Genomic DNA, 22,165 nt, shown 5'->3' with positions numbered 1-22,165 from the left:
TCCGCTTATCTATCTATGTATTATTATATCTATATAGGTAAGTTTTCTACGCAGCGAGCGCATATAACAATTCTGCAGAATTTTTTTGCATGAAATTAAAATAACACAAGGAGGTTAATGCGACACACCATATAATATAAGTGATTATACAGGCAAACGTATTTATAACACAATATTGTACTACGCAGTGCGATCGGCATAGTTATAGCAACGTGCTACGCAGTAGGCAGTATATCTTATAAAAAAAATCTAAAAACTATAATATAAGGGATATAGTGCGCTTATACCATGTAACGTATATTATAGGATACAGGCGAGACATTGTAATCATAGACAGCTACGGTATGTAAAAATATGTAGTCAATGACAACGGGCAGATAAAGAGAGATATATGTATATATATATTGTGCAGCACAAATGAGAGAGATATGTATATGTTATGTATATACAGACAATAAGAAACAGAATGAGAGAAAGAAAGAGAGAGCGAGCGAGCGAGAGAGAGAGAGAGAGAGAGAGTATCATATTATATATTAATGTAGAAATATAGAGGATACATAATGGATTTAAAAATAATTTGTGCAAACACGTACCTAAGAAAGCCGAAGAGGAGAAGATGTGATAGAAGTTAGGTGTGAAGATGGGCGAAAAATTTGAATATCGGATAATATCGATATAGCATTATAGGTGTGGGTGACGGTACCGATTATCGATCGCTATAGGGTAGCTATAGACGATCACTCTTAAAGAACTCTCTAGAGACACACTCGCAGAGATTTCTCTGTAGGCATACCTGTCTGTCGCTTTCATTGTGAGACATCTGAAAAAAATAATAGAAAAATTTTCCTTGTACCGATCAGCAGGTTTGGAATTGTACAACTATAGGTATAGGATACAAATTTACCCTCTATAAATTCAAAAAGACTGCATGTAACCAATTTCATTAGACACCAAATCATCATCATCATCATCATCATCTTCATCGTCATTACGTACATACATCATATATATTATATATATATATATGTTATATACAATTTTTTTCAAACTTGACACTTGTGAAGTTCCAAATCGATATCCAATCTAGCTTTTCTGCAAATCTTCCAGCCGATACATTAATCACCAACTTTAGAATTAAAGAATATAGCTATATTAGGGTGGTTCATTGTTTAATTCTTTTTTCTACATTACCGCTCGAAACATTTGTGACAAATACTGAAAAAAATTGTCGTAAAACCTAGAAGAAGTAGGAAAATATTTAGAGGTCGCTACCAATTATTGTAATATTTTGTAATTTTTTTTTTTTGTATACACCTTACAGATTTATGTGTATTAGCTTATTCTTTTCGTATCGTAGTCCAATTAATCGTTCACCAATCAACATCAAACTGCGCCTAACAATTCCGCAGTTAGCTGTTCTCCTCTTTCATCCGAAACATTGATCGTCTCGGAGAAATTTGGATAATAGGTTTTGCTACCGAAATGGGAGTATCGCATCACCTTAATCTCCCTATTTCCTTTTCAGTACTGATTTTTATAAACAGTGATTAATTGGACCAAGATACGAAAAAAATTAACCAACATATACATACAAGTCCGTAAGGAGTAGACATAAAAATAAATAAAAAATAATATTACAGTAATTGGTAGCGACCTGTAAATATTTTCCTACCCCCTCCTCCAGGTTTTACGAAAATTTTTTTTTCAGCATTAGTCACAAATTTCCCGAGTGGCAATTTAAAAAAAATTGTCAAGAAACGAACCACCCTACAGGTATATGCATAGATGCTTTAACGTTACGAGAAACGAATCTTTCTCTCGCATGCGTGTGTGCGGCGCCTCACCGATACACGTATTTACGACACAGGCCAAGGTGTATTTAACAGGGGCCCCTCAATCCCGGTTGACGCACTCGCGTTACCGTGCCTCGGTCATGTTCGATCTCCTCGTCTCTCAACACACCGCCTCCTCTCCTCTCCTCTCACACGTGACACGCTGACCAGATGGCACGTTGCGATCGAAATCGGCGAGTGCGCGACAGCCAATAACGCGACGTTAAGCCCGGCTGACCCCGGGCCAATCAGAATCACATCGAACAGGCGACGCGAGTTCCCCGATTCGCGACACGGGCCTTATCGACGATGGGCATCAGGGTCGGTTTGACTTCACCCGATTCTCCCGGTTGTTGGAATAATCCTATCGACGTTCAGCCGAGCTGCGAGCTGTCGTATACATGGCTATGATATGCCCACAAGCGTGACGATACCGAGGACAATTTCACACAACGTTGTGCTCTGGATGTCGTTTTACTTTCAGGGTGTGAGTCTCGAGCACGCGTGACGATCGGCGTATGGGCCGATCGTGATGTTGGTAGTCTGAAAGTGAAGCGTGTAGGGCCAGCGTCGTCGCGCGATTGGCTTAGCCGGTCAGCTGCGACGTTTTTGTTTACCAGGCTGACGTTGCAACTTTAGCCCTACTCGAAGCGATCGGTTTTTTAGCGAATTTAATATTTACGTACGTATGTATATACGTTTTACTATATACACGTATGCATGTGTAAACATACCGACCACCGAGTGACTGATGATGACGCTGGTGCAGGAGAAGGATGCGTGAAGAAACATGCAGGAGAGGATAAAAAAGGGCACCACTGCAGTGATCGCTGTTACAATGGTCATACCGGCGACGATGATATAAAAAAAAAAAATAAAGAAAAAAAAACAACAGAGGGAAGGAGAGGGAGACTGAGGAAACTGGAAGAGACAGAGAGAGGGAACCTGAGGACTATTGTACGAAATGTATGTGTCATTGATTGATACGATCGAGCTGCTGCTGCTGCTACTGCTATTGCTATTGCTCTGGGAAAAATTTTTACTGGATAGTTGAGCTTCTCACCCTATGATCTAGACCCCATACATGTACATGGTTATTATATAATACGTATGGATAACGTCCACCGAGTAGAAGCCGACATGTTGTGCCTGTAAGTGCTGAAAAATAATTGCATTCCTCTGAACGATTTCTGGATTGTTTTTCTGTACGGGTTAAAGAAGTCAGACGAAATAAAAAGACACTCAAATATTTAGAAATTTTGGCAAAATCGTCACTTGGTGGAACTTGAAGCGTCGAACATAAATTCGAGAGCTCGAATTACCAGCCAATTAACGTTCTAATACGTTCATTGGAACTAGGTAGTGAAGTCGGAAAATCAAAACTTTGTGAAGTATCTTGAGCCCCCGATACTTTTACAGAATTATGAGGATGAAATGGAACTGCATTTTTCTAATTTCGAGAAGTTTAAAAGGTTTGGCTGTTGGCTTCAGCTTCGTGAGCTCGAGAGGAAAATCGTGTCGAGTTTATTTTTAACTTCCTCTCTTCCGGTAAAATTTGAAAACTATGAAAATGTTTGGTGAAATTGCGGAACGGTAAGGAAGAGAGAGGGGTGAAAGGTGTGGGGGTATACCTGTCCATACCTGTACGCATATAATTGGATTGCATTCCTCCAGTGAGCATAGACATGCCTGGTTTAGTTGTGGAAGATGGGCGCGAGCCGTTGAAACAAAACTATTAATGATTTCTATTTGTATTCAGCTTTTCTCCTCTTCGCCACTCACTCCCCGGTGAATTATGTGAGAAGTTGGCTTATTTTCGTTAAGTCGGGCCTCCCGCAGAGCGAACAAATCGTCCCTCGCTGCCGCTTCGGGCGGCTTTTGTTTTTGATTTTTCTGGGATTAGGCCGGAGGGCCTTCTGGCCTTGTTTCGTGGGCCCGATCTTCGGGCCTTGCAGGTTGCTCGTGAACCTCGTTTGGGACCCTGAGCCGAGTCATTCGTGCGTTGAAAGTTGAAACGACCGCGTCTCTGTAGGTATACGCCTGTATAATACCTAGGTATACACTCTCGAATCTCCGATCAGCTCATTTTCCGAACAGTGTAACAGAAAATCGAGGCCGCGGGTTCATTTTCATCCTCGAGTCGCGTATTTGTACTCATTATTATACGAACTGCGGTGCAGGTTTGAGATAAAGCTGGCGGCTTCTCCGCTAACGACTCGAAACGAACAGCCCGAGCAAACGGGCAAACAAACCCATTAATATAGCGCCAAATTTTAACCTCTGCGTGCCTACCTGCGCAGGCCGTTTCGGTGATGAAAAGAAACCCTGCGGAATAGGAAGGTGAAAATCATCGTCAACACGGAACGCGGCGAAGCTAATGATCGAGGCTTTTAAGCTACCGCGATTTTCCTCTCGCGTTTTCCATTAAAAAATTTATCCTGGAACCGATGTACGAGTTCGATGAATTGAGAATAGCTCGGCTTGTTTACCCGGCAGGGGGATAAATATGGTCTCAACGATTGCATTGGATGCGGTGTAATTCACCCGATGCGCGGGTCATGCCAGAATGTGATTGAATCTTGACGGAAAATGAGGTGATCAAAGTGGGAGAAGAAAGCGTATAAAAAGATATAAATAGAGAGCTGGAAAGGCCAGCGCGTGTGGAATTAAGGAACGAAGAAAGGACGCGTAATGGTGAGAAGAAAAAGGGGGTATAGATAGAGGCGGAGGTTCTCGAGCCGGCGGCGGGCGTCTCTCGACTCACGTGTTTAAAATTACAATAAATATGCCGCCAATTAAAGGCAGTGTTTTTACAGATGACACGCACTTCGGCCCCTCGCGAGCCTGCAGCCGCTAATGATATTGGTTTAGGCGCATCATTTTTACAATTACTAATAAATAACGAGGTTGTGTTATGCCAGGCAGTCGGCCGACTGTCCTTCTCTCTCGCTCTTCGTCTATAACTAGCATCGGTTGCCTCCCCTTGCAGTCGGTCCGGTCGAAAGGAGAGAAGAACGGTTCGGGTTCTCCGCGTGCATACACATACTCGCGGGTTTGACGCCAGGCGCCCGCCATGTTGGTACGAGCACGCCTGTTTTCTCAGCTAACACGGTGAACAAAATAGCTGCTGCCCTGACGCACTACGAATAAAATGCACCGGCGATATTACCGATGCGCCGAAGACATGCAGAGCCAGTGGGAAAAACTCCCGCGCTACGGATGCTGATCTCTGTAACCCGTTGCGCATCCGCAGAGATGATTTCGTATATCAGTTCCGCCTCATTTATGCAGCGGTACAAATATCGCACTGCTGCCGGTACGCGTGTAATGCTGTACTAATTATAGTTGCAATTTCACGTAAGAAGCACAGAATGCGAAGCAACCAGATGCGGTGGATGAGGCAAAATCTACTCGCGGAGTAGGTACAATTGTTGTCTACGGCAATAAATTTTAGGTAGCTGGTGTAATGGACAGTGCATGAAAACCGGAATGTATATACGTGTTATACTTAGGCGCGATTTGCCGAGTTGAGGGAGAGAATTAAAAATGAATAAATGCATCGGGTATAAGTGCGGGTGAAAAATAATACGAAATGAAACGATTTTGCGAGCAACGATTCGTTCCGGTGTAAACGGTAATAATTAGAATACATTCGGTGATACCTGTACAGGCGAGGCGTTGAACGTATAACGATTGTTAGCGGTGTTCACACGGAGGCGCATGAGTCTGCATATACATATATATTTCCAATTTAAATCAAGCCCGCAGTGAGACAAGGAGGGGGCTTTTGGCCGCTGACGTAGACGAGACTAAAATGAAGATTAAACGTAAATATTTCTACCTGAGCCCGAGCAGCAGTGCGAGCGAGTATAGAAGAAAGAAACTACACGGCGAAGAAGAAGCTCTGCAGGGCAGAGAGGAGGTATACCTGCAAACGGGACGCCGGTGTTATACACTGTGGCAGATGAAGCGCCACGTATCTCTTCTCCTCGGCGAGCCAGAACCACTAACAGCATCAGCAGCAGGGGCAGCATCGAGCATCAGCAGCAGAAGCAGCAGCAACAGCAGCAGCAGCAGCGGAGGCTCTGACAGAAAGAGACCCGCCCACCAAAGTAATCTCAACTCTCAGTCGAAAGCCGCACCTGATTCATCAGCGAGGGATAAATCGAAAGAGACCTTGAAAACAAAAGGAGAAGCAAGAACACGGCGGACCATCCGCCCCCACCCGAATTGAAAAAAAAAAGAAAACGATTTTAAAAAACACGGAGCTCCTCGCCCTCGTCTATCCGCAACAAACCCATGCACGGATGAAGCAACGCCCAATCGCGCATAAATCATCGTTTTAATTTTCACCCCCATCCCTCCCCCCAATATCCAGCAAGACAAACGGTTTAATTCATTCTATCAATTATCGCGGCCCCGTGTTTGTTTTCCATTTCGATTTCCGATATCTCCGAAGATCGGTTCGGCTGCGATTCCCCATGAAGCAACCCTGCTCGGCACCACCATGGGTAGGATAAACGCCCCACGGCCCCGCGCTTTACCAACACTTTGGGCGTCCTCGTCGTCGAGCATCGTGCAACCAGGCGGGAGCATTACGGGAGCGAGCTCCTTGTTCGCTCGAGGCCTTCCAGCATCTTCTCCTCGCTATGCGCGCCGGCCCGATCTACGTACACAGACTGCATGATGTGAATTGCACGGTCAACGATCTTGCCCGATCGTCGGTTCAACGCATTGAACTCTTATACCTGACCCGCGACTTTATTAGGTACAACAGCGATCCGCAACGATCGAGCTCAGCCTGCGTTACTCCTAGCGCTTGTTTCCTCCCTGGGTCTACCATTTTCAGTACAGGTTCGGCGGTGACCGGTCGACACTGTTTCCAACATTACATCCTTGACGTCAAGTCGAAATACCTACAGTGAGGCTTTGGAAGCTTCGCTAGGACGCTGCAGGTGCACCTGGTTTGAAATGGTGTGAATGGTAACGGTTCGAATGTCATTCGTCAATACTCGGGACAGTCCCCCTTTTCTTAGGGCAACTAAAAAACCGGTTGTTTTCGTACAAATGGGTCAGTTACTCGTGGAAAATAAAGTAAGCTCCTGGACTAGAGCGTTCCCAACATTCGTGTCTTTCGTTTTAACCCCTGCAGTTGACTACTTCTTCTACTTTTGCTACGAAACAAGAGAGATTACCATACAAGCCGAGAATGAGAAACCTGTGAAGTAGACGGAGCCAATTTGTTTCTTCAATATACCGAACGGGACTGATGACTTTAATTATCGCAACTTGGTGCTGTTCGTACTTTTTTTTGTGGCGCAAATACCTTTTGCTTATATTATTTTCATACAACTGGTGTCAGTTTCACCGTTTTTCCGTATTCTTCATAGACTGTCAAATACGGAGCTGATCGATGTTTCGCAACGGAGGATACTGTGAATTGCTGAATGGGTGTTCAGACTGACGAAAAGATCCCTGCAATGGAGGACGATTGCGCGTCAGATGGGGTGAAAACAATCGGGATTCGATGATCGAAGGGGGCCCGTGGTGAGGAGGCGAAAGTCTCGCGTGTACGATCTGAAGTTGTCTCGGCTGTGAAACGAGTTTAGAACTCGGTCCGAGCCAGGGTTCCGAATGGACGACGCAGCCGGGCGAATTCTGCGTCCGTAAGAAACCGGCATCGAGAACTTCCTACGCCACTGTGGCTACGGTTGGATGTATCAATGTCAGGCCCTAATAACACCTCCGCTTGCCTCGAGATCCTGGCTCTGCGTATATACGTGTATTATGTATACGTATAGCGTATGGTTACAGGTAGAGAGAGCAAGCGAAGAGTGCCCTGAACAGCCCTCCGAAACAGCCGTGTCTCAGGCTGGTGGGTAATTTCAAACAATGATATAATTACATATCGTTCACCATTATCTTGATTGCTCGCATTATACAAAGGGACCACCTTTCAGGGCTGTCCATGATCACCGTACTTTTATTGTTACTGTCGACATCTCACCGCAATCTCCACCACTGGATGGGATAGACCGACTTGCGTACACTCTTGTGCCTGCACATGTGGCTTACACGTACGTTTACATATCGGTATAACAACAACTACAAGTACAACTCGTTGAATCTTTATCTCGTTGAAAATCATTGCACGTATGTTTTAAAGCGAATAACATCAGTGCAATCCTCGTTCTGCATACATTCAAAACACATTCCCACTAAGTTTGTATACGTATAAATACCACACCGAAAGTCAACGTTATAAAGAACAAATTTTAGTCTTCAACTCTGTACACTTCTTGAGATAGCTCGAGTTTATTGCCTTAACAATAAGTGTGCAACCACGAGACACACTGTAACTCGTAACATTGCGTATATGGTCAGTATCCGTTGTTAATGTTGGTTTGCGATTGGCAGTGCTGAGTAATTTCACCGTAAATTGTGCACACGCTCGTTCCCATTGGACGATACGTTGCACCCGGCTATCAGGATAATTTGCGCAGTTACAAGAACGGTTTGAATTACATGTCGAAGCTGCGATGCATGTAAACACCAATAACGCAGTTCCAACTTGTGCCAGACGAACGATCGAATCGAGTCGCGTTGTCGTTTCGAGGAATAACTACTTTGAAGCCGGTTCGATGGTTGAGACTGTTCAAGCGCGGTTCGATCAGAGAGAGGCACCTGTACCGGTACAGCTGATGAAATCACTTTTTACCCGTTCTTCGATCCCGCGTGCTTCTGTATACCGGACCTTTCGTGAAACCGTACAGTTTGTAATGAGAAACAACAACAACAACTACCTTCGTTCTGCCATTGTGCTGGAAGTTAGTCGATCTCGACGCGGGATTTCGGGGCTCTCTGCGTAATGGGGGCATGGAAAGGTGCAGCATGCGAGCGCCGGATCGGTGGCGTCGATAATGTAAGGATTTCGTGATTCTTACCTTTATTCGCCACCATGTCGCTGCACGCCGGAATTCGTCGCTATACGTATAACAGGGGATTGGTATAACGTGCGTGGCCAAGGGTATACGTAATGTATCTTTACACCGATATACCGAATAATATCGCACGAGACCAAAGTCGAACGCAACATGTCATACCTATGGCAACGACTGTTTCGTTCAAAGACCATCGAAGCGATTTGCAGGGAACGATTGATAGTGAATTCGAACCAGATGAGCTGCTCATTCCATAGATTGCCACATATCATTTGACTCAACCTTCAGCCGATGCAATTGTCGTATAAAACATTTGCAAAAGTGCAGAACTTTAACGCAACCCATCAATCACGAGCGAAATGTCACTCGAGTGTTTACTTCGTATTTGCGTGCAGTCGATGGTCACGAATCCCAACGAATTGCATATAATTCCCGCAAGGAGGCAAACTCGGACAGCTGATAGCCTGACCAGGCTTCCACCATTTCGAACGAAATGCCTCAGACACCCGTCGACGTGGTCACTGACGTATCCGTAGGCATACAATGACGAGCCGTGAATGTGTGTGGATTTTAATATGCATGAGGAGGGCGGAGAATACATTAGGAGTTTTAGACCACGTGACGATGAGGACCCGGTGGTTTTTGCCGCGGTATTCTATGGTCGACCAAAAACGCGAAACCCCGACGAAATCTCGTTCAGTCGGGTAAACTCCTCGAGATCGGTTGTACACGCAGTGTGGCGGGTACAATGAGATCCGATTTCCGCTCGCAACGTTGCCCAAATAAATTGCCGGTTTTTGCTAGCTACATCACTCGACCAGAAAGCAGCTTTAACGAAGAGTGTGATGGAAGTGAGACAAAAAAGGAAAAAGGAGTAAAGAAAATAAAGATGAAGAGGGGCGAGGGAGACGGAACGCTGAGTCAATCGATCTGTATTATTTACATATTCGTTCTGCTCCATGGATTGTCTCTAGCGACTCTTTCTTTGTCGATTCGTTCCGGGCTACCCACCATAGGGCTATAGGACTTGGAAAAATACACCGCCTGCACGGCGAAGTGACTGACCGTGTATAGAAGTGATGGAAGATCGATTTGAGTAGCCCAAGGTTGATCGAATGGGATTACCAAGAGACATTTCCTCTCTGCGATTGCTTGCGCGCCCAGCTTGGACTATACGCCACCTTCGCTCGTCCAGCATCGCTGTGGAACGAGGTTGAATTTCTTAAAGTGCCACACTTCGGCATGGCCCAGACGACCTGGGTCACCGACTAGTCGCGAACCTAGGTGAACGATGGCGAAGAAAGCCCGAGGCGAAGAGAAGGTAATGCGATTTGAAACGCTTTGACCGGCAGTCACGCAAGGAGGACCGAGGAGGCAGACGGTATCGGAAATTAAATCGTAATTTAATGGTAGATAAATTCTCAACTGACAAAAAGCGTCGATAGTACGGCGCCACCGGCACAGAAAACTTGGCCCGATATATATATATTGAAGATCGGTTCGACTGTCGAGATCATCCCACCTTCCAAATCGAACGACGCTGCTTTCGGATTCACAACAAAACCACGAAAATCTTGTACTCTGATTTTCATCGCCGCCTTATGGACGCAGGTATACACCCTTCCCCAATACCTTCGAGTTGAGAAAAGAATCCGAATTATCCTGCACACGGATGACGGACGTGTCACCGAAACGTTGAAGCACATTTCCCATGTTATGCTTGGTTACTTATGGGTGTGGGTGCATTCGTATAGAGATCCCTTTCAACCGGTTGGGGCGAGTATTTCCCTTATGTCGTCCGTTCCCGATTGGATAGATTACGTCACAGCAGCGCGGCGGGGCAGCGTTACATGTACCATATGTCAAGATGGCCGACACAATCGATATGTAAACGTTAACATTATCATAATACAGGTAATATCGTCAGATTACATCGCCGGCACCCCAGCCCACCAACTTTATATACCTCTGCAGGCTCTCGCCACTTGGGCCCCGTCTCACCCCATTCTGGCTGATCATCAAACCCGTCGATCGCTGACGGTATCCCAACGTTTGATCAGCCGATTCAAATTTCTTGGTACGATGAGAGACGAATAGCTTCTGCTGCATACCGCAAATGTAATTGTGGGTCATTTTATAGTTTGCTGACGGTCTCGATACTGCTACATTGGATTACTTTCAATCCGCGCATTCGAGGTCCTGGTTGAGTAGCGGAGCGATGAAAAAGCGAGGAGCGGGTCGATGATTCCCGAGCATGGCAGATCTACACGTCGACAAGGTATAGCGTCAAACGGAATGCTTCCCTCCATCATACGGAGAGTAACAAGTCGGGTGCGCGTCGAGTGCTCGGTGCGGCGTTGCGTGCAGCTTGGCATGTCTCACGCAACGGGAACACGCGCACTTCTAACACCGTATGAGGTTATATCGAGGGATGACTCGACCCCGAGTGTCGGTGTCTGTTGCAGTCAGAGTAGGCCGGGACTAAGGATAATGTACCATTTTCGGTAAACGTCCCTACCGGACAATTGCAGCCGTGCATCCGATTCGCTGCACGGTTACATAATTCAGGGACTACCAGTGCCTGCCTACCTACTACCGACAGAGAATACACAAGGTGCAGCCAAGTACACGGGTGCCAATAAGTACGCACGTCAACCGGCTCGTTGGCCGTGCAGCTCATCGTCAGTCATAGCGTGCGCGTGCGCTAGTGAGCGGCGTGTTGGTGCCTGGTGATCGTTACTTTTGACCAGAGGGGGAGTAAAAGTGTTAAGTGTTCGTCTTGATTGACGCACGACTTAGCGCCAACTCCGTGCGAACAAAGTGCCGAGGCACGCGAACTCCGTAAACTGCTCTAGCTGTGAGGGGTTTGTCCGTTTCGTTTTCCTCTCGAACCTATGTAACTACACTCTACGTACACGAACCGCGTCACGGCCCTCGAACATGTCAGCACTGGAGTCGATTCGCGATCTAACGAAATGACGCACCTGCCACGAAGACACTTCTTCTCCGTATTCGTTAAGTCCGGCACACTGTGACCGAAGTATGGAGAGTAGAAGTGAGGAGGACTATCTCCGTGTGCAGAAAGTGTCCGTTAAGAAAAAGCAAATTAAGATGGCCTTGCAAACGTTCCATAAAGCACCAATCACATTGAATCCTGATTACTAACAGTGACAATCAGATCGTCGCCTTTATCGCTTATGAGCGCCATTCCGGTAAGTTATTGAACCCATGCCTGCTGCTTTTTGGCAAACACTTTTTCAGTTGAAAATACGTATTAGGCACTTCTCCTTACCTCTTATTATACCCCCGATAGACTGAAGGTCTCAGGGTTTTCTGCTACTTGTTTGGCCTACCAAGTAACGCGAGATCCGACAAGATACGTCCTATTGGATGAGTAAAGCACGCAGGCAGATATAGGCGTTTATTGGAGTCTAATTCGACGGGTCGACGAAGGGCGAGGGTTGCGAAAACTCTATCGCTGGACACGGGGAGATTCGACCCTCGTTCGAAGGGCGAGGAAGAAGAGCGGCGACAAGAGAGGTCTAGGAGGGAAAACGGACAGGGAGGGTGAGATGGGGGGGGGAGGAGGAACCCGGCGGTCAGCTGTTTTCACGCGTTCGTTTATGTGGGTCAGTGGCTCCGACGGAACAATCGATGCACGAGGATCACTGCAGGGGAGGACCGACTCATTCTGCGAGCTAAAAGACTCACGGACCCCGGGGAGAAGACCGAACGAGATTCCCACCCCCGCTTGTTTCTCTACACATACATTGTCTTCTTTCTCTCCGAGCATTGCTACTGCATGGCAGCCTATAGCTAGCGTCTTTTCGTTTCTTACTTTTCATTGTGTACCTAAATCTGTTTTCAGTTTCACAGCACAGGAGCCTGGCGCCTTCCTCTCGACACAATAACACTCATAATAACGCACGTTCGACGAAAGGATCAGACTGTGGGGCCCTTCTTCAATCTGGATATGTATCTCGATGTTCCCTCATCGTCAGTGACTTGCATCCGTCCGTCCGCGCCTTGCGCTCTCGTCGAGGGAACGAATCCCTGTTATACCCGGCACTTGGTTCTTCGTCGGCTACTGCATAACAACGCGAATGCTCAATGGTTTAGTCCGACGCGCACCTTAAATCGAACCGTGATACGGCTCTGGAGGTTCCTCAGTGCTGCGGATTATCCGATATTCGTCGATTGAACGGCACGGAGGTGGTGAAATATTTGAGATTGGCAATATCGCAACCCGAAGAAACAACTTAATTCGAACCTGACGGGGAGTTTTCATTCCCAGCTCCGACGCCCCCGCGATACTGTTTTGGGAAGACAGGGAGGACAGACACAGCGCTTGTTTAATCCTTCGTGTTTGTCTTTGTATTAATTATCTAGAATTAAGAACGTCGAGGCGGTGGCCGGATTCCAAACTCCCTACTTTATTCTTACTTATTGCGGATTATTAATTACAGAGAATTACGCCGCGGGAGATTTCGGGGAGGCAAAAGATACGCGGTGCCGGAGAGCGTGCGGAGAACGAGAACTGCGGGAAAGAATCCTGCAGGAATCTGCGGGGTTATTCTCGTGGGAATATACAACGACGAATTTGACCAGATCCAGAAAACCCGGGGAGTCCCGTTTTTAATCCAGCTTAATCAGACCGTCGGACCGTCGAGTGAATGGACACTGCAAAGTATCGATCATCGATGATGTCGTACATACACAGACTGGGATATACATACACGCCTAATGCACGCGTATCCCCATAACCCACGTGAGTATCAATATCAAAAGCATAACTATAACAATGGGGAAAAACCAACGCTGCTTGATAGACCCTTGGCAGTGCAGTGTATGGATACACAATGTACCTTCGTACTAACACCAAGGGCACGGCAGCTCCTCCCGATCGGATCCCCGAGGGCCCAACAAAAAGTTAGGGGCAGCTGCACGCCGGGCGCGTATATACGCATATATACAGTATAATATAAACCGATACAATTGCAGCACGTATCTAGTAGTGAAACGAGACAAAGGAAGAAAGAAAAATAAAAAGCATGTATATCCATCGAGCTATCTGTTGTACGTATCTGGGAGAAAATTCTGCGCCGCGCGCCGTTTAATATCCGGGTAATGAAAACAAACCGAGGTTGCGTCTCGCACGGGGGGCTTTAACTTCCATGGCTCCGATATCAAAGATTCAAAGCTACAATTACAACATCGACGAGCGGCTCGGTAAGGCCGCTTTGAGTTGTTCGACATATGCGCGACGCGTGATTCACCCCTTACGAATCTTTGAAAACCGATGTAACTCGTCCTCTCTCCGCATTAGTATGCAAAATAAAAATTAGTACCCCAGACCGATGCGCGTTGTTATAACTGCTATTACGAGAGCCAATTAATCTATGCACAATTTATAATTAAATAGCTAATAGCGCATGGAATTACAGGCCAGGGCCGTACACTCCCACGCCTCGCAAACGAGAGAGTTAGCTGATGTATCCTTTGCCACCGTTCGTTCAGGTACCATAGCTATTCCGCGTTTTTAATTCCGACGATACAAGCAGCCCGGTTCGTCGAACGCGGAGGATGGAAATACGTTAAATAAGTTAGATTCGTAGGATACCTGCAGCCAGAGGGATAGATGCAAATGTGCTCGTTGCAACGTATTACAGGCATGTGTGCGCTGGAAAAAATACATGAATACATCGGCGCATGCAAATATAACGTGCATACTAGACAACTTATCCATGGACATACCAATTAGAGACCTTCGCACAGACGCACACAAGCCCTGCACACCACGCAAAGAGCTGATATATTGTTCATTTGACTTGGTTAGGCAAATTAATTAATATAATTGACGCCTCTCGTTAACCGTACGTCTTGCATACAAAGGAGCCGCATTACGGCTTACGATTATTAACTCGCCTATAGATGCAATTATATGTTCCAACCTACGATACCATCTTTTGGTACCCGTTTCAGGGTGTAACACTCGGGTCAGTATATATAGTCTCAACTTCCGCGCGCGATTCTTTATTGCCAGCTTTCGAATTACTTCGATCTTCTCTGTGACTTGGACCAAAGTGTATTCCCCTAATGTTTCTCCTTTGATAAACAGTTTTTGTAACTATGTATTATATCAATCATCGAGGTGTTGCATCGTCCGCAAAATGAACGAAATTTCGTCAAATACCGCGCAACTCGTATCCGTTCGTTCCGTCGAGAAAATTATTGTAAGGTATACCTATCTACTCGCGGCAAGCGTGCAGGTACAAAACATATTCAACCACTTCAATGTCGAGCCTAAAAACCGCGGACGTGAACTCTAATAATATGAGGTTTGTACATACATGTACAGTACACATATAATGTTCGCTCACCAAGTCGGCAGTTTAGTTCAAGTGACACGATTCTACGGATTGCGCAGCAGAGCGAGCCGAACCACGAGTCAAGTTTGCTTTATGCAGAGTGGGAGAAAGCCACAATATAACCACGAGAATTCAAGGAATTTTTCTTGCGGCTTTTATACGGCTGTTGGCCGTTGCCACTTTAATTCCCGCAAGCAAAGTCCAACGGTGCCCGTCTCGGATTTTACCATTCCGATGACAGTCAAATCGATGTTTCTACGACAAGTTATTACTCCCGTAAGCCAGCAGCATCAACTATGTCTTTGTCTTTGTAGGTGCTGTACCAATGTAATACAATATAATCTTCTCAATTCACTAAAGTAAACATGATGTGAGCTGGCATGTAAGAAAAAGCTCAGATAATAAACGGCACTAAAGAGAAGCGGAAGATACAATTTTGTCGAGAATTTAACTTCCGGCAAAGAAATCCGGAAGTGTTCTAAGAGGACCGCACGGGCCGACGGCACGCGGTGCTCTGCACTGTGTGACTTCCACTTGGATTATTCGGATCCCTGTCCCTACGGTTGCCTTCCCTCTCTCTTTCTCTCGCTTTCCCGTTCTCTCTCTCTATACGTATATATGTATATATATATATTTCTTTCCCTTTCTCTCCCTGTCTCTCTCTCTCTCTCTCTCTAACCCATGCTGGAATCCGTTTCCATTGCGAGTGCCACTGCGCACCGCCAACTGCAAATATTTTGTCCGCAAGGAGACGAAGGAGGAAGTTTCGCGTTATAAAAATCCACCTTGCGCGTTGCAAACGAAGCTCGGTTAGAATGCAGGTGTAACAAGGCTTCTTACGCATCGAGAGGTCTGAACCTCTTTCAGTCCCGCGACTGAGGTGAACGAACGACGTTGAATTCAAGTTGCAGAAACAATGATAAATGTGCAGGACTGCAGGCGTTAGCTCATATAATATGTTATACACACACTGTAGTACGTATAATATGCGGTGAAAGTGAGAAAAGTTTATTGTTCGAGAAGCTGTCGGGACAAGTTAGGAGGAAATACAGGGTAATTCGAACGGAATGAGAAGCCTTGCATCAACGCAGGCGGAATATTATTCCACTATCCACGGTTTCGACATAATTATACGCAACATACATATATCCTCGGAGGATTCTGGATCTATGGATATCAAATTTCTACAACCGCGATTCGCACTCTTCGTACTTGACACTCGGTCTTGTATAAGAACGAGCGGCAGGACGACGACAGCTAAGAGACAATACATATCCCGGCAATGAGAGATCCCCCGTCGCGGTTCCGTTTACCATTACGTTTCGTCTGCCGTCTGCCGCGCGGGTGGCTGTCGGCTTGTAGTACAACCGAGGGGGGAATTCATTGAGAGAAACTCCCAGTGAAAGAGACACCTGTTGGCGGGGCTGCGGCGACAGTACGAGAAATCGGCACAAAGCTGCAACTTTGGCACGTGCCTGCCGCTACACCCGTCCTCGACATCCCTGGTCACATCATTCGAAAACACAATGCTTCGGTCTTGTAGGCCTACGAAACGAGCGACGTCTTTGCACAGAGGCAAAGAATCACTATAGCTCTGGTTCCGAGACGATTGGTCCGAGCGATGTCGATGGTACCGCTTTCAACGTCGCATCGGTTGGTGGAGTTGGTAGAGTGCGGAGCGAGTTTCGGTGACCGTTCGGTGGTTTCATTGGTACTATCGGTTCAAATTTCATGACTGACAATTAGGTGTAGCTGAGACCGGAGCGTGCCGAATGGTTTCGTTCTCAATTATCCGGGTAAGCCGCGGTACTTGTAGCTTAAACGACGACGATTCCCGCTGTAGGGTTCGTACAAACACTCGTCCAATTCGAAGCAACGATGCGTCATCGAGGATTCGTCCGGATCCTCCTCAAACACTTCAGCTACGGTCCCTGAATCCGAGCGAGAGCACTACTCGGTCGTCTCGAGTTTCACTGACTCGGATTTTTTGATAATTATTCGGTGCCTCGTTCGCGGATTATACGACCCTATGTAGAAAAGGGAGTCACCCCCAGCTGTAGCGGAAGAAACGGACTAACGCAGGTGTCGAGACCTATAAGAGGCGGATAACAAATTGCACAAAACTCGGGCCCCGCGCAAAGGATGAAAAGGGCGCAAGTTTTCTCCGAAGATTAACTGCTGCCCAGAGGGGACACATGCGGTAGCACACGGCATATCTGCATTAATATATGCGAAGATCGGTTGGCTTCCGTTCGCAATAACTGCACGCGTCGCAGAGTTCGCAGATAAGAACCGGTTGTAAACAATTACGCGTTCACGAACGGTTATTGGCGCGATCGTCGATCCGCGCCCGTGATTGTATATACCGGACATACATCCCGAGTAGGTACTTTCCTTTCGCACGTTTTACACAATTTTCCCTCCCAACTAGAGGCAGGTTTTTCGACAGGACCAACGCGTACGAGTGATCCATCGGCGACTGACGGAGCCGCGCTTTTCAACGAGATGGTGCGTGTCTCTTACCTGGCGGTGGTGCAGTCCCTGTAAAGCACGTCGAAGTCCTTGCAGCTGAGCAGCTTGCACCGATTGACACCCGGCTGAATCGCGCCCAATCCTCTGAGGATCCTGACTTGTTCGACGTTGCAGACCAGCGGCACGATGTCGAGCCTCTTGAGCTTCGTGTAGACGGTGTGAAGCCCGCCGACCAGGTGCTTCAGGAAGAGTTCGAAGGCCTGGGGCAGGCAGAGCATGGTGTCGCCTCCGATAATGAACGCGGCTACTTTCTGCCCGCGGTAATCAACCAGTTTGCACTCGTTCGCGGTCGGGTCACTCGAGCTTATCGGCGGCGGGCTGTTGTACGACCTGGGGGGCAGGACCGCGTGGTGCGCGGCCATCAATTCAAGCGGCGATCCGTGGTGGCCGCCCAGCATTCCACCGAGCTGGCCCAGCAAGCCGAGACCCGGCGGCGGCAGGCCCGGCATCCTCGGGACCATTCCCGGAGGTGCTCCCGGTCCCCCTCCGGCCGACAACGGCGGCGGGCTCAGCGGCAGGCCCTGAGGTGGCGAGCCCCGCGTAGGTGACCCCGGTGTTGCGACACCCCTGTGCTGCTGATGCTGCTGCTGTTGTTGCTGCTGTTGCTGCTGTTGCTGTTCGCGGATTTGGTCCCGAGGATGGGACTGCTGGTGCAACGGCAGGGGCGGCTGTTGGTGCTGCGAGCTGTGGTGTTGGGGCTGAGTTTGGTTCGAGGGACTGTGCGCTGGGTGCTTTGGGCTACCGGTGACTGGGCTGGCGCGGCTGCTGTGTTCGGAGGAACTGTCCATCGCTCCGTGGTCCATGGGTTGTGTCACACACTCGGCAGGGTCGCTCTATCCAGTAAACGCGGAGGCCCTGCACCGATACGCGATCCTCGATACTTTTGTCACTAACGAACCGCCTAATCGCGAATTATGATCGGTCTCATGTAGGTACGTGTCTACCTGTGCCTCGATCCACCGACGTACCCGGTCCGATCCAGTATCCGATCAGTGTTGCATCGTCTCGCCGTCTGCAGGCTCTGGGTTTCGGCCCGATCTCGGGATCGGGAACTTCACTCGACTACTCCCAACATTTGTACGATTGTTAAAATTGCCCACCGCTGTCAACGGCGAAATCCCCTCACTGGCCTGTCACTTTTGACGATTATTAACGATGTATCGATTATCGTCGTTACTCACTGTTTATTCCGGAAAAATGTCACTGTCACTCGGCGTATTATATCACACGATTCCACTCGTCACATCGGCGCTTAAAGTCTGTACTGTCGGTGATACCTCCAAGAGTTTCTTCACTATCTTTCCGTGCACATGAGGCGCGTTACGAGAGAGATAATTACGCGACGATTCGCGATCACACTGTTGTACTACGACCGGGGGGCGATACCTCAGCGATATTTTATCCGGTAGGTGGGAACGGACCGAACGCGGGGGGTGGTGTCAGGTAGAGGAGCAAACTCTGATAAGACTGTCGCAACAAAACACTCGGATGGTATTGGAGTTTAAACCGTATAACGTAACAACGCGGAAACGGGTCTTTCGGAAACGTCGACGGGACCCGTACGCAGGAACGCGTCGCTCGTTCTCAAAGTAGCAGCCGCTCGCTGGCAGTCCAGTTGGGAGTATTTCCCTTCCCCAGTCACAGATGTAATAAATAAAAACATCAGTGGGAGCCCTCGTCCGGGGAGTGTGGGCGTGCTGAGCGCGCAGGCGACACCCGATTGGCCGAAACTCGGCGGCCCTCTTACCCTCCCGTTGGTTCACGTGATCACCTCCCTCCCGGACACGCCCCTCTCCGTCAGTCGTCGACGGCCCCCACCACGAGGTGAACGAATGCCGCCAAGTCGAGGGGAAACAGTACGACTGGTGGGACCGGGACCGGGACCGGGACCTCGACGACGGCTACGACGACGACGACGACGACGACGAGTGTTTTGCGGACGGTGCGGGGCATGATGGAGGAGGAGGAGGAGGAGGGGGGCGCCCCTGGATCCTTTTTCCCCGCCGCCCCCGCTCGACTACGACGACTTCTTCTGTCTCGCAACGCGGCACCAAAGAATGTCGTCCGCGTTTGAATCGATACACCTCCGGGCGCCCTTCGTCCTGCAGACCCCCGTCCTCGACGTTCTGCCAACCCCGACGTACCTCCTGCGGGTCGCCCGTCTGCCTCGGCGTCGGATGTATTCCGATTTCATGAACGTACGTGTGTCGCTTCTGCTGGTCGTGATGGTGGTGGTGGTCGTGGTGGTAGTGATGGTGGTTCTGCTACTGCTGCTGCTGCACCTTCAAATGTGGAAGTGCATCATTCTTGTCGTACGCCTCACATTCCGCATCTATGTATTGTACCTAATATTAATGCAACATGAACGCGGAAAGGCGGACTACCATCGAACGTACGTTATATCCAAGTACCTGCAACACGATCCCGCCTCCGAAACGACGCTCGTCATGCGTCCCTTTGCGTGCACGTCCTCTTCGCGTTATAGACTTACGGCTTAACCGCCCCCGGGGGCAAGCGACTACGGCAGGAGATGTCGATCTCGGTAGCCGGATTCTTTCTTCTCCATCCATACGCTGCCACGACCGTACTCTTCGAGACATGCGGAACTGTTTGCGCAGTTGCACGGGAATTTATTCCGAAACTGCCATGCATCATGGAAAAAGTTCCTATACCTACAGTGATTATTCGAGTTCTGTTCTTTCCGTAACTCGTCTTTTTTAGTAACGTATCGACCTATAATACAGTCCTCGGTATACCATTCGAGATTATAATTCGAAAACGTCATGCATCAGGATTCACAAATATTATGATCCACGCACAAGGAACGTACCTCGTTTATTTCGCATTCAGTATAGCACCCTTGTGTGAATACGCTTAACCATGTTCATCATACTTATACAGCGCCGCTGTGCCGTAAATTTCGATTACTTGGCATATGTAGACGCATTTTAGCTATTATGAAACGCATCGAGACTTCGAATGATTCGGAATATTACAGGTAGACGATAGTGTAATACGACCGTCGAATCAGCTCTTATAATAATACACCCCAATTACAGTGATGGCTAATCATTAGCATTACAACTACCATGCGCTGCAATTGATTTCATTCTTTATAGGAAATCTTTAGTGAGGACAGCCGGAATTTGGCGATCCAAGTAAACTGCAACATGCGTACCTTATAACCGGGTAAAAGTGGACGATCAACGCAGATCATTACACGAGCAGAATTATCACAGATGCAATTCAAGTTTGAACTTAAAGTTGCATTCTTCACAGTCCAATGGTACATGCTGGAATAACAATTCACCCCCGAATATGCAGTTGAAAAGCACCATGAATTACAAGTATACAGATTGTGAATATGGCGTATAATATTTCGTATTCGTTTGTTCTGCAGATATTTCCTCATCAAATCGTCTCGAGACGAGCTTGAAGCATCGGTAAAACTTACGATTAATACGAGGCTAAAGTTAGTAACGTTAGCGCGACGAAACGTTGGGGGGGGGGGGGGGGGAATTACTATTTTGCAGTGACTTTGAAGTGGCTAAGGTTTGAAAATATGAATTCCCGCTTTACCTTATAATAATTTACAGCATTTCAGAGATTCGTAAAATTGCGAAATAACGGCTTTTCCGAAACGCGAATCGTTGCAATAACGTTACCGACTTAAGCCTCGTGAATTAATCGGTTTAATTTTTTCAGGAATCGTGCTATACGTTCGAAACCGAAAGTTATGACACCTAACTAAGTATAATATAAGCAACGAACCGTAATGGCTGTGAAATATTAAGATTGCAGTAGCAGGTTTTCGCTATACGTGATGATCACTGGCCACCGACCGTTTCAGGGGGTTTGAAAAATTGATGGAAATCGCAGTTAAAGAACAACGCAGGTCAATCGTGCCACGGTTGCCTATAAGGCTACCTTCGACCCTTCCAGCGGTAGGCATAGGTATACCGATACACATAAATTGGTTGCGAATCACGTGAGTCGCGGAGGCTGTGATTATCTCGTCACGGTGCGTGCACAGGCGAGGATTTTATAGCGCAGTGCAGCCAGCGGAGCAGCTAGGCTTCGGACTAACAGGGAGAGTGATAGTCCCCTCTTTTTCCTCGGCACCCCCGGCCGCGAACTGCGTCGGCAGTATCCCACCGCGAACCCTTCGGCCCCCTCATTGTCCCGGTGACCCAGATCCGCAAGGAGGGACCCTCGCCGTGCCATACCTACGGTACACAGCTGATCCCTTGACCTCGCGCAACCCCGAAAACACCGGACCCTACGATCGCGCACCTTCGCGATTTCGCGTTCGTGTGCAACGCTTCCGTCGTACCGTCAACTCTGCGTCGTCGTGTCACGACGGCTTTTCACCACCTGCCCAATACCGATCACGGTGTCCGGTAAAAGCAACGTGTAACAAATTCAAGGACATTTCCAGGAGCACTGGACACCGTGCCGACAGATCGACGCGGTACCCGTTGAAACGTACTTT

General features: G+C 47.9%; 1 protein-coding gene across 3 annotated transcripts in view; it reads right to left on the bottom strand.

The window, feature by feature from the left end:
• The window catches only part of LOC124177872 (dachshund homolog 2), a 183,044-nt gene extending 163,748 nt beyond the window's left edge, over positions 1-19,296 (bottom strand). For all 3 annotated transcript variants that reach the window (XM_046560766.1, XM_046560767.1, XM_046560768.1), the window contains exon 1: positions 17,665-19,296. In XM_046560766.1, the coding sequence (XP_046416722.1) occupies positions 17,665-18,476 (812 nt within the window). In that variant the 5' untranslated portion in view covers positions 18,477-19,296. The remainder of the gene's footprint in view (positions 1-17,664) is intronic.
• Positions 19,297-22,165: the final 2,869 nt, after the last annotated feature.

The sequence above is a fragment of the Neodiprion fabricii genome, chromosome 3, assembly GCF_021155785.1.
Source record: "Neodiprion fabricii isolate iyNeoFabr1 chromosome 3, iyNeoFabr1.1, whole genome shotgun sequence".
In the NCBI taxonomy this organism is placed as follows: domain Eukaryota; kingdom Metazoa; phylum Arthropoda; class Insecta; order Hymenoptera; family Diprionidae; genus Neodiprion; species Neodiprion fabricii.
The sequence above is the reverse complement of the archived record's forward strand: the minus strand, read 5'-3'. Positions and strand labels throughout refer to the sequence as shown.